The 13,112-nt window shown below is 46.1% G+C and overlaps 1 protein-coding gene across 19 annotated transcripts in view; it reads right to left on the bottom strand.

Annotated features, from left to right (window-relative positions):
- DGKI (diacylglycerol kinase iota) overlaps positions 1-13,112 on the bottom strand; it is a 599,247-nt gene that overhangs the window by 256,083 nt on the left and 330,052 nt on the right. For 18 of the 19 annotated variants that reach the window (XM_068277868.1, XM_068277875.1, XM_068277871.1 and 15 more), the window contains one exon: positions 8,619-8,735. In XM_068277868.1, the coding sequence (XP_068133969.1) occupies positions 8,619-8,735 (117 nt within the window). The remainder of the gene's footprint in view (positions 1-8,618; positions 8,736-13,112) is intronic. The other variant, XM_068277859.1, reaches the window with a different exon arrangement.

The raw sequence follows: 13,112 nt of genomic DNA, 5'->3' as shown, positions 1-13,112 counted from the left end.
CTTCTTCACCGCTCTCCCTCTTCTCTGCGCTGACTGCTTCCCTCCTGGGGGGGGGGGACACACCTGCCTACATATACTGGGCCCATATACACCCTGGCTACATATACTGGGCCCATATACACCCTGGCTACATATACTGGGCCCATATACACCCTGGCTACATATACTGGGCCCATATACACCCTGGCTACATATACTGGGCCCATATACACCCTGGCTACATATACTGGGCCCATATACACCCTGGCTAAATATACTGGGCCCATATACACCCTGGCTACATATACTGGGCCCATATACACCCTGGCTACATATACTGGGCATATATACCCCCTGACTACATATACTGGGCCCATATACACCCTGGCTACATATACTGGGCCCATATACACCCTGGCTACATATACTGGGCCCATATACACCCTGGCTACATATACTGGGCCCATATACACCCTGGCTACATATACTGGGCCCATATACACCCTGGCTACATATACTGGGCCCATATACACCCTGGCTACATATACTGGGCCCATATACACCCTGGCTACATATACTGGGCCCATATACACCCTGGCTACATATACTGGGCCCATATACACCCTGGCTACATATACTGGGCATATATACCCCCTGACTACATATACTGGGCCCATATACACCCTGGCTACATATACTGGGCCCATATACACCCTGGCTACATATACTGGGCCCATATACACCCTGGCTACATATACTGGGCCCATATACACCCTGGCTACATATACTGGGCCCATATACACCCTGGCTACATATACTGGGCCCATATACACCCTGGCTACATATACTGGGCCCATATACACCCTGGCTACATATACTGAGCCCATATACCGCTGGCTATATATACTGGGGACATATTCCCCTGCCTACATATACTGGGGACATATACCTCTGGCTACATATACTGGGCACATATATCCCTGGCTACATATACTGGGGACAACTGGCTGTTTGTCATTATGTGCAGTTACTGGTGAAAAGCTGTCTCTTATTATGTGCATTTACTGGTGAAAAGATGTCTCTTATGTGCATTTACTGGTGAAAAGCTGTCTCTTATGTGCATTTACTGGTGAAAAGCTGTCTCTTATGTGCATTTAGTGGTGAAAAGCTGTCTCTTATGTGCATTTAGTGGTGAAAAGATGTCTCTTATGTGCATTTAGTGGTGAAAAGATGTCTCTTATGTGCATTTAGTGGTGAAAAGATGTCTCTTATGTGCATTTAGTGGTGAAAAGATGTCTCTTATGTGCATTTAGTGGTGAAAAGATGTCTCTTATGTGCATTTAGTGGTGAAAAGATGTGTCTTATGTGCATTTAGTGGTGAAAAGATGTCTCTTATGTGCATTTAGTGGTGAAAAGCTGTCTCTTATGTGCATTTACTGGTGAAAAGCTGTCTCTTATTATGTGCATTTACTGGTGAAAAGCGGTCTCTTATTATGTGCATTTATTGGTGAAAAGTGGTCTCTTATGTGCATGTACTGGTGAGGACAGTTAGTGACATGGCTATGTACTCTGTAATGTGCTGCAGAAGATGTCAGTGTGATATAAATACTGTAAAAAACATTTTTTAAAAAGCCCATTGCTTAGCCCCACTCTACATAAAAGTGCGCTTCTGACTCCGCCCCTAACTCCACCCCCTGTCCGGTTTTCTCCATCAGCCGACCTGGCAACCCTACTCATAATCATAGGGTAGAGGCAAGTGGCATTGCTCGAGAATGCCTAGTTCTGAGGGCCCCATAAAAATGTTGCTATGGGGCCCAATAATTTCTAGCTACGCCACTGACGTGGAGACCTCGTGCAGGCATACTCCACCACTATTTTTCAGAAGTTTATAAGCAGTGTTCACCCAAATGCAAAATTATATCAATCATGAGCATGACTGTTTTGTAGGCCTTCTGGAGTCTGCGAACCTGTAGCAGATAACACACAGCGCTCCATTCATATCGCACTATAACACAAGGACCGGCACTGCCGCCATCTGCTCACAGTGTGAGAACGCAGTTTATCAGAATTAAATGCCATTAGCCGTGTGATCAGTCCTGAGACTGGCGGAGGCACTTGACAATTAGCAGCAGGAGAGCTCTTGTCATTAATCTTCTATATAATGGAGTATTCCCTGGCCTGTGTCATTAAGCACTCATAATTGCCAGTTTCTGTAACGTCAAGCTATAGACATGCCGTTCCCTTGTTTTCAAAGAAGGTTCTGCAAACTTTTTCACCTATTACAGCAAAATCGCTGCTCTGCGCACTGCGTTTTTAGTGTCATCTCCACCTTCGTGTCATCTCCACTTTAAAGTGACCATGTAGTGGGTCACTACCCTCCCATCAGTGTAACGTGTCTGGATAGTGTACTGGTTAAAGGGATACTGTAGGGGGGTCGGGGGAAAATGAGTTGAACTTACCCGGGGCTTCTAATGGTCCCCCGCAGACATCCTGTGTTGGCGCCGTCACTCCCCAATGCTCCGGCCCCACCTCCGGTTCACTTCTGGAATTTCAGACTTTAAAGTCTGAAAACCACTGCGCCTGCGTTGCCGTGTCCTCGATCCCGCTGATGTCATCAAGAGCGCACAGCGCAGACCCAGTATGGTCTGTGTCTGTGCAGTACACTCCTGGTAACATCAGGGGGAGTGAGGACACGGCAACGCAGGCGCAGTGGTTTTCTGACTTTAAAGTCAGAAATTCCAGAAGTGAACTGGAGGCGGGGCCGGAGCATTGGGAAATGGTTGCGCCAACACAGGATGTCTGCGGGGGACCATTAGAAGCCCCGGGTAAGTTCTGCTCATTTTCCCCCGACCCCCTACAGTATCCCTTTAAGAGCTCTCTACTTCTGACATAGAAGACCGGGGTTCAAATATCAGCTCTTCCTGTTCAGTAAGTCAGTACCTATTCAGCAAGGAGTCCTCGGGCAAGACTCGCTAACACTGCTACTGCCCACTGAGCACGCCCTAGTGGCTGCAGCTCTGGCGCTTTGAGTCCTCCATGAAAGGATTGTCTTGTCTTGCTCTCACCAGTGGTGGATCTATGTAGAGCACAGACCGTCACCTGAGGGGCGGTGTAATGACATCATTGTACACTTTCTACATGGACAGAAGAGTTCCCGACCTCAAATTTCCGCAAGTTTCCCTGTAGGTCCATTCAAGTAGACTAACACTGGTAATATTTACTATATTATATGAAAACACTATGAGTGGAGGTGCAAAGTAATACAGTAGTAGAAATCCCTTTAAGGCCTTAAACGATTTATAGAGTGATTTTGTCACCTAGATTTATGGAGTGATTTAAGAAAAGCGCTTTTCTAGCACTTTTGTGGAGCGATGTTTTTTTTCACTTCCTGACGTTAGTCAGGAAATGAACTCTTTGACCCGGAAATGAATGAAAACAATGGGCTTGATTCACTAAGCCGTGATAACTCAAATATCACACCTGACCTTATCAAATATATCACAGCTTATGAAAAGATATCACACCTTATCAAAGATATCACACCTTATCAAAGTTAACACGCCTTATCCGAGTAGCATAGCGAGCGCTACGAACCAGCAGGGGCTCAGGGCAGGATGAGTGCCATTGCCAATTAGCAGGCATAAGTTCGTAGCGCTTGCTATGCTACTCCTAGTGGCGTGGCAATAGGGGGTGCAGAGGTAGCTACCGCATTGGGGCCCTTGGGCCAGAGGGGCTCTCCCTCAACCACAGTATTTACTCTTTATTGGTCCTGTGCTGATAATAATGACTTCTACTGTAGAGATGCTTTGAATAGTAGTAATCATTAATATACTGTTCCCCATCGCCTTATTGCACCCCTGACACTGTGGTTGGGTGCGCCGTATCATTTGTTATGTATATAGCACTTGAGGGGCTCCACGTAAAACTTGCACCAGGGCCCACAGCTTCTTAGCTATGCCACTGGCTACTCTGATAAGGCATGTTTACTTTGATAGGGTGTGATATTTTAATAAGGTGTGATATCTTTTCATAAGGTGTGATCTTTAAAAAGGTGTGATATTTGAGTTATCACGGTTTAGTGAATCAAGCCCAACGTATTTAATCATTTACGCACTCGGGAAATCACATTTCAAAGCAATTTTTCAAGCGCTTTGTGATTTCCCTATACTTTCTATTGAATCGCAAACACTCAGAAAATGGTGCAGGAGCCATGTATGCGATTTGATAGAAAGCTCATCACTCATGTGAGAACACTCACATAGAGCAATACTGCACTAGCGCATTTAAGGCGATTTTTAACCACTTAACGGCCGCCTAATGCCAATAGGCGTAGGCAGGTAGAAGTGGTGTTACCATGGAAACGGCCGCTTGTTCGAGCGGCCGTTTCCATGTCAGTTCACGGAGGGTGTCTCTGTGAACAGCCTGCGAGCCTCCGATCGCGGCTCGCAGGCTAAATGTAAACACGCGGGGAAGAAATCCCCTGTGTTTACATCATACGGCGCTGCTGCGCAGCAGTGCTGTAAAGGAGATCAGCAATCCCCGGCCTCTGATTGGCCGGGGATCGCCGGCATCTGATAGGCTGCCGCCCATAGCAAGAGGGAGAGGGAGGGAAACAGAGGGAGGGCGGAAATCGCTGCGAAGGGGGGCTTTGAGGAGCCCCCCCCCCGCTAACCACAAGTAGCCGGCACGATCAGAACCCCCCAGCAGGACATCCCCCTAGTGGGGAAAAGGGGGGGGGGAAGTCTGGTTGTCCTGGCTGCCACATGATCTGTGCTGTGGGCTGGAGCTCAGCACAGATCACCGCAAATGAGCCCTCTTTTGATTTTTTGATTTGCTCCCTCTATTCCCCCTAACATGCCTAGCATCCACTTCGCATAAACATTTTTTACTTTTGCAATATATGCAAAAAATCATTTATCACTGCCGTGTTCATAATTTCATTCAATATGCAAAATTTACAAAATGGATTACACAAAATAAATTTAATTTCGAAATCGTACTTAGGCGTAATGCTGAAATTTTATGGTAGATTCTTCAGAAGCCTAATTAGCACATAATAAATATCACTACCAAGGAACTGCAAATTGCAATCCTCCAGCATCTTAAATCAGCCACACCCAATTATTTGGGACGACTGTAATGCCTGTACACACTATGCAATGTCCTGTTAGATCGATGATTCAAATTGATCATTTCCAACAGGTTAGATCAGAATTCTGATTTATTTATTTTTTTGGCAATTGATTTTCTGATCACTTCTATACAAAATCGAACAGAAATTGATCGGACCTGTTGGAAATTATCAATTCAACCCGTCAACATGACATGAAATTGTATGGTGTGTACCAGGCATTAGTGACAAGAGAGGTTTTTTCTTATCCCTTTACTAACACACAACTAAAAAAGTTTGAAGCCTAGCGTGTGCAGCTGGGAGGGGTGATCAGGACACAGGACAGTTGGAACTGCGTCTCATGCTTCCTGTCACCTCCTTTCAACCAAAAACATGGCTGCCACCATGAAATAAAAACATTTGCCTGTTCTTTTAAAACAGGGTGGGTAAAAGATTATATTACCTATCTATTCTAATTAACATAACTAATGCAACTTAATGACAGTATATTTGTTTAGGCTGAAATTCCCCTTTAAAGGGAACCTAAAGCGAAGCTGCCATATTTTTTTCCTTTTAAGCAATATCAGTTGCCTGGCTGTTCTGCTGATCTTTTTGGCTGAAGTAATGTCTGAATCACACCAGAAACAAGCATGCAGCTAATCTAGTCAAACTTCAATCAGAGCACCTGATCTGCATGCTTGTTCAGGGTCTATGGCTAAAAGAGGATCAGCAGGACAGCCAGGTAATATGCATTGTTTAAAAGGAAATAAACATGGCAGCCTCCATATCCCTCTCACTTTAGGTTCCCTTTAAAAAAAACACTGCTACTGTGCAGTGTGAACCATATGAAGATTAATCAGTTAAAGAGATTTTTTTCCTTCAAATCGATGTTATAGCACAGGTACCAAAAAGGTGCCTGCAAAAACCTTTAATACAATTCAAAATCTTTCTGCTTTCCACAGGAAGGAAAATAAATATCACCCCACAAACGGCTAGGCCTTGGGGCTCACCACACGAACAGCAGGCAACTTATCACAGTCACATGCAGGCACCATAGCGTGCACCACTCTTTACCCATGAAACATTGCAAAAAGGAAGCACCTCATTCCTTCAGAGGTAGTTCACTAGGCTAAACACCACTGGCAGGCCGGGGTTGCAGGCCAATATACAGCAATTTATAGATGTAGGAAGTGCAACTGTTGCTCAGGGGAGTAACTATGGTTCATGGGGTCCCCACCTTTCACTTGCTAACCCCTTGTGACCCTCACAGCCTGTGCCCATCTCACACGGGTCATAAAACAAGTGTGGACATTGTAATCTTCTCACCCATAACAAGTGTAGCCACAAAAACACCTGGTCTGAAGCATGAACCCCTTTATCAGAGGGAGTGAAGTAGTAATTGGGGCCCCCTTACAGCTCTGGACCCCCCTGTGGTCACAGAGACTGCTCCCCACTAGTTACACCCCTGCTGATGCTGAAACCAGGATAATCAATATAAAATTGGGTATCCGGAATCATTTACTACATTCCTCAAGAACTTGTTGTGGTGCGTCTAATCTCAGGAAGTCCTGGGTAGTTGGGCATGCAGTTTTCCCAGAGTATAACTTTTTCAGGGTGTGAACACTTTCTATAACCCAGGCATGTGACAAGTTCAATGCAAACTATCTACAAATGTCTGCACACATCTCAGCATGCAGTAGTGCTTTCTGAATCACAGTGGCCTATTTATAAAGGTCCTCCAAGTGGCTTAAAGAGACCCTGTCACGAAAGGGCATGTGTAGGAATCTGAATCTGAAATCTCGAAGAACGCCATGCATTGTTGCAAACCACTGTGGGTGGTGATGTGTGCAGGTGTGTAAATTGTACTCAACCAAAAGTCCATCACTGCATCCCGTTAGGAGCACTTGAAGGGAATCTGAAGTGCAAATAAACTTATTAGATAATGATTTGTATATGTAGTACAGCTAAAAAATAGAACATTAGTAGCACAGATATGAGTCTCATATTGTTTCCAGTACAGGAAGAGTTAAGAAACTTCAGCTGTTATCTATGCAAAAGGGCTTCTCTGAGTTCTCCGACTAATTTAGTCAGAGAGCAATGCTATTTTCTGAAGCACTTATCTCAGTGCATTTGCCTTTATGAGTCATGACTGTGCCTGTCAGACTCCTGCAATGCATTGTGGGACTTGTAGTTCCTTAACAGCTGGAGGGCCAAGTTTGCCCATGCCTGTTCTAGCAACTCAACCACAGAATACAGATAGTAGTTGATTGATGAAATGGAAATCTAAGAAGCCAGAATAAGTGCGGCAGGCAGAGCCAGATTTACAGCTCTAGAGCCTGTAGGCACAGGCATACTGCTGCCCTAAACTCTGACCTTTAACTCAGGCACCGCCCACATTTTAAGGTAGGCTTTCCTCCTCCCCAGACTAGGTAGTCATATTTTCACCAGTATTTGGTATCCCTTAGGGTACGTTTCCACTTGAGCGGCGCGATTTGCTTGCGGAAACCGCGTCACCGAATCCGCATGCGGTTGCGGATCCGTTGACGTTTCCATGCGAATTTTCACACGGAATCGCCCGCGGTTTTAACGACGCAATTTTAACCATGTCAATGCCGGCGAGCATTGACATGGGTTTTTAGACGAAATCGCACGCGGAAACGCCGGGAAAACCGCAAGACTAAAGAGCTTGCGGTTTTCCTATTTAGTTACATTACCGACGATTCGCGTGCGGGTGTGCGGCGTGCGAATTCTGACGGCTCTGCTGTGCAGATTTTTTCTGCATAGCGAGCCGCACAGAATTCCTGACAAGTGGAAACGGCGCCATCCACTTGTATTGGTTGAGCGAATCTGCATGCAGGAAACGCATGCAGATTCGCTGGAGTGGAAACGAGCCCTTAATCAAAGTTGTAGATTTGCCCCCCCCCCCCTCCACCCAAGTATAGGGAGCCAGATGTGCCCCACCTCAGTATTAAGTAGTTCCCCCAATAGGTAACTGGGGGGGGGGGGGGTTCTAATATATTTTAGGATGAACTAACTTCTATTTTAGATCAATATGAACATGGAGATTCAGATAATTACACGTGCATGTTTATGACTGGTTCTCTTTAATGCCTTTTTTTCACCACCTCTGACATTTTTTTTTCTCTTTTTCAGGTCACTCCAACACTGCACACTAATACCAGTCGAGTGTGATGAAATGAAATGCAGTTGCCTAGGCAATCTTTATAAATAGGCCCCACAAAGGAGGTGTAACGACCAGGACAAGGGAGTGACGTACTTTCACTGCACTTACCACAACCAGACAAGCTGCAAAGGCCAAGGAAAGGCATTACCCACAATGCAACGGTGACAGGGCCACATCACTAGGAGAGAGGGGTTGCTGCTGGGTCATTCCCCAGAAGGGGGGAGGGGTCATGCGACTGTGTGACACTCAGGTCATACATACGGGTGCTGTCCTGGGCAATGTCAGGGCAGATGGGCCGGAAGGAGATGGAAAGACCCTCACAGACAAAAAGTGACATGCAGTTACCTGAGGTTTCTTCACCTTAATGATCCAGCTGGGGGGGACAATGACGGCAGCGTGGGCGCCCAGCGAACAAGGCTCCTCTATGTGATGGAGCAGGAAACATGTGACCTTGTTGTGAAACTGGATTGGGAACAAAAGAGGAAACAGAAGAAGTATGTTAGAAGAAAAGTATAAACATTAAAGTAGAATTACAATCTGGCATAAATACAATTTTAAAAACTTCCTAAATTCTTTTTGACTGTATAGTTATCCTACCTGCCTTTGATCCATAAGAATGCCATCAATTAGCAATCACAGTCCCCCCTCATCAGTCAGATAGTATTGGAAGCACCACCTTGCATAATACTGTAATGGTCAGTTCAGGATGTAAGCACCTCCCTGAATGTACAGCTTTCTATCAGTTTAACTTGCACACAGAAGCTCTCTGTTATAAACGAGCCTTATCTCCTACTGCTTTCAGGGATAAAACAACAATATCTTAGCTGCCCAGAAGTTTAAATGCTGCTAAATGAGAAGACTACCGGGAGAACATAAAGGTAAACATATTAACCCTTCAGACACACTTCTGAAAAAAAATGTTAGGCTCCTTCCCCACTTTATGGAAAAAGCATTGTTTATTCATGCCATTGCATGAATAAACAATACTTTTTCCAATAAATAATGGTTTGTCCTTCTGAGAAGGTAAGAAATTACACTTCTCATATACAGTATACAACATCAGTGGCGTAGCTAAGGAGCTGTGGACCCCGATACAAGTTTTACAATGGCCACTCTACCACTCTATACATAACAATTGATACGGCGCACCAAAACCTGCCAAGGACAACACAGTGTCAGAGGTGCAAGAAGGGGATGGGGAGCAGTTTGTTAATGATTACCACTATTCAAAGTATCTATAGAAGTGATTATTATGAGCACAGGACTAATAGAGAACTAATACTGTAGTTGAGGCAGAGCCCTTCGGGGCCCCTCTGGCACAAGGGCCCCAATGCGGTCGCAACCTCTGCAACCCCTATTGCTACGCCCCTGTACAACATCTAGTAGTATCATATCACATATCATCAAGCGCGCCTCCATCAGTGTTATTAGCATTTTGTAAAAAGGTTGGTTGCTCTCAGGTTGGGATTCCGAGCTCCTTTCATGCTTGGCTTCAGAAAGAAAGCCAAGACTACTTCCTTTGGCCCTGAGAGCAGGAAGCACACTTTGGCATTGTAATGATGCTGGCTTGAGTTATACCAGGACATGAAGGAGCAGCCCTCATACTCTATATATAGTGTGGAGGAGGCCCGCTCTGCACAATGGGTTTTTTTCAGGAACACAGAAACACGGTAAACAGCAGCGTAATTACAGCACACAAGGGCTGTGTGGGTATACAGTGGGTTTTCAATGAGTAAGAGCACACTGACACTATCATTACTCTGCATGGCCCATGCTAATTCCAGGTTACGGCCCGCGCCCCCTCCGCGCAGCGTCTGGAAGACGGAAGCTTATAATGTGCTCTTTTCTTGTAGAGACACGATTGGAACAACTTGAGCTGAAGTGTTTTCATACCGTTCCCAGGCCTACCATTTCCGCCATACATGGGGCGACTCTTACAGGTGACGCAATAGTCATGGCAGTAAATTAGCCACTTCCAAGAAGTAATCTTAATTGAAGCGTCAGAGAAAATGAGGCTAGTTTGTGCTTTATTTCCTGTCCTGTTACCACCCTGGTGGGTGTCGTAGCGGAGCCCCATGCAGTACGGACTTTACACTCCGGCTATACCAGCCTGCGTGGGTGACAAGGGGTTAAAGAGGCTTGGGAGGGGGGAGCCTACGTCATTTTCGTTATTATTTTATTTTTATCAGTACAAATTATAGGTATACAGGTAGTCCACAACTTATGAATGCCCGATTTACGAATGACCTGTCCATAAGATTGGCTTGAAGATGGGAACAAAAAAAAAAAAAACAGTGGGAGGTGACACAGAGGGGGATATTAAGGGAACAGGGGGACAGATGTGACACAGTGGGAGGGCAGAGGTGGCACAGAGGGGGATATTGAAGGAACAGGGGAAAAGAGGTGACAAAGAGGAGGACAATGGAGACATGGGGGGCACACAGGAGATACAGAGGGCAGAGATGTCACAGAGGGGGATATTGACGGAACAGGGGGGCAGAGGTGGCACAGAGGGGGGCACTGAGGGAACAGGAAATTAGAGGTAACACAGTGTGTGTGTGTGTGTGTGGGGGGGGGGGGGGGGGGGCGAGATAGCACAGAGGGCAATACTGAAGGCACATGGGAAAAGAGGTGACAAAGGGGAGGACAATGGAGGCCTGGAGGGCACAGAGGAAATACAGGGGACAGAGATGTCACAGAGAGGGTCACTAAAGGCACAGGGCGGCACTGAGTAGGTACAGGGGAAAAGATGTGACACGGAGAAGGACAATGGAGGTACAGGGGGTATAGCGGACAGAGATGGGACAGAGGGGGACAATTGAGGCACAGGGTGGCCCAGAGGAGGTACAGGGGAACAGAGGTGACACAAAGAGGGACAATGGAGGCACGGGGGGGGGGGGGGGGGGCGCAGAGGGGTACAGGGGACAGAGATGGCACAGTGTTCTGACTTAATAACGGATTCAGATTAAGAATGAACCTACAGCCCTTATCTCGTTCATTAACTGGGGACTCGCTGTATTTGCCAGGGATCCTTACTGGCCAAAGCATTGCCAGTTCCATCGGATTTCACAGTTGTCATTACGTACTGCATACAGACCACCTGGAAACCCTGGCATGAAAATCACTGCTCTTTCTTTTGATACATGTACCTTTTCACTACAGATAGGTAGATACATTATCTGTCATTTAACTTCATAAAAAAACACACATTTTTCCTATTGTAACTTTAAAATAGATTTTGTCAAAAACCACTAGTTCATTTTGAAAGACTTTTCTCCCCTTGTTCCCACCATTCTCCTTAGCAGACCCAGCAAATTAGGTGATTCTAGCATGTACGGAGGCTTTGATATTACAGAGGGATTGTCGGCAACAAAATCAAATTCCATTTACTCACTGCTCTGTTTATTATGCAGCCTGCAGCCTGACCCTGCATTGCAAGCACTCCGATCTATTCATAAATGTTTCTGCTGTAATAAATCTTATCTCAGTCAGCCTAGCTCTATTTGGTACTTTGCGGACGAGAGGGAAGCTTGTCATCACCCCTCCCACATTCCTATTTCTTTCTGATTGGCTGAGGGAAGTTCAGTGAGCTGTTGAAATACGATCTATGCTATGTTTACAAATCAAGCTAGCTATGACAGTGCAAATTCTAGGAGGGAAAAAAGTAAGGGAGGAAATGATATCAGGATTGGCTTCAGTCGGAGGGAGTTAACCACTTGCCGACCAGGGGAATTTTCACTGATAGGTGCTGCGTGGGCTCTACAGCCCGCAGCACCGATCAGCAGTGCAGCAGGGCGATCAAACTACCCCCCTTTTTTCCCCACTAGGGGGATGTCCTGCTGGGGGGGTCTGATCGCCGCCAGCCATTAGTGGGTAGCGGGGGGGGGGGCTCCTCAAAGCCCCCCTCCGCAGCGTTTTGTGCGCTCCCTCCCTCCCCTTACCTCCCTCTCCCTTCCTGGGCTGCGCAGGACGGATATCCGTCCTGCGCATTGTGGGATAGGCTTCAGCCTATCATATGCCGGCGATCCCCGGCCAATCAGAGGCCGGGGATCGCCGATCCGACTTACGGCGCTGCTGCGCAGCAGCGCCGTATCATGTAAACAGCGGGGATTTCTTCCCCGCCTGTTTACATTTTGCCGGCAAGGCGCTATCGGCGGCTCTCCGGCTGTTCACGGAGACACCCTCCGTGAACTGACATGGAAAGGCCGCTCGATCAAGCGGCCGTTTCCATGGTAACCCGCAGACGACCAGTTTACGCCAATCGGCGTTAGCTGGTCGTCAAGAGGTTAAGATGGAAAATGTTAGGAACAATTTTTTTCTTTATTTACTGTATAAAATTCACTGAAATAAAACATGGACAGTACAATACATATGTTACGGAAGTAGAACAAGTAGTTATCTACCATACCGCATTTGTGTTTTTTTCCTGGGGTAGTATGGCTGTTCCTGCTGCCTTAAAGGATACCCGAAGTGACATGTGACATGATGAGATAGACGTGTATGTACAGTGCCTAGCACACAAATAATTATGCTGTGTTCCTTTTTTTCTTTCTCTGCCTGAAAGAGTTAAATATCAGGTATGTAAGTGGCTGACTCAGTCCTGACTCAGACAGGAAGTGACTACAGTGTGACCCTCACTGATAAGAAATTCCAACTATAAAACACTTTCCTAGCAGAAAATGGCTTCTGAGAGCAAGAAAGAGATAAAAAGGGGAATTTCTTATCAGTGAGGGTCACACAGTAGTCACTTCCTGTCTGAGTCAGGACTGAGTCAGCCACTTACATACCTGATATTTAACTCTTTCAGGCAGAGAAAGAAAAAAGGAACACAGCATAGTT

The sequence above is a fragment of the Hyperolius riggenbachi genome, chromosome 3, assembly GCF_040937935.1.
Source record: "Hyperolius riggenbachi isolate aHypRig1 chromosome 3, aHypRig1.pri, whole genome shotgun sequence".
In the NCBI taxonomy this organism is placed as follows: Eukaryota; Metazoa; Chordata; class Amphibia; order Anura; family Hyperoliidae; genus Hyperolius; species Hyperolius riggenbachi.
Note: the sequence above shows the minus strand (reverse complement) of the source record. Positions and strands in the feature narration are given on the sequence as shown.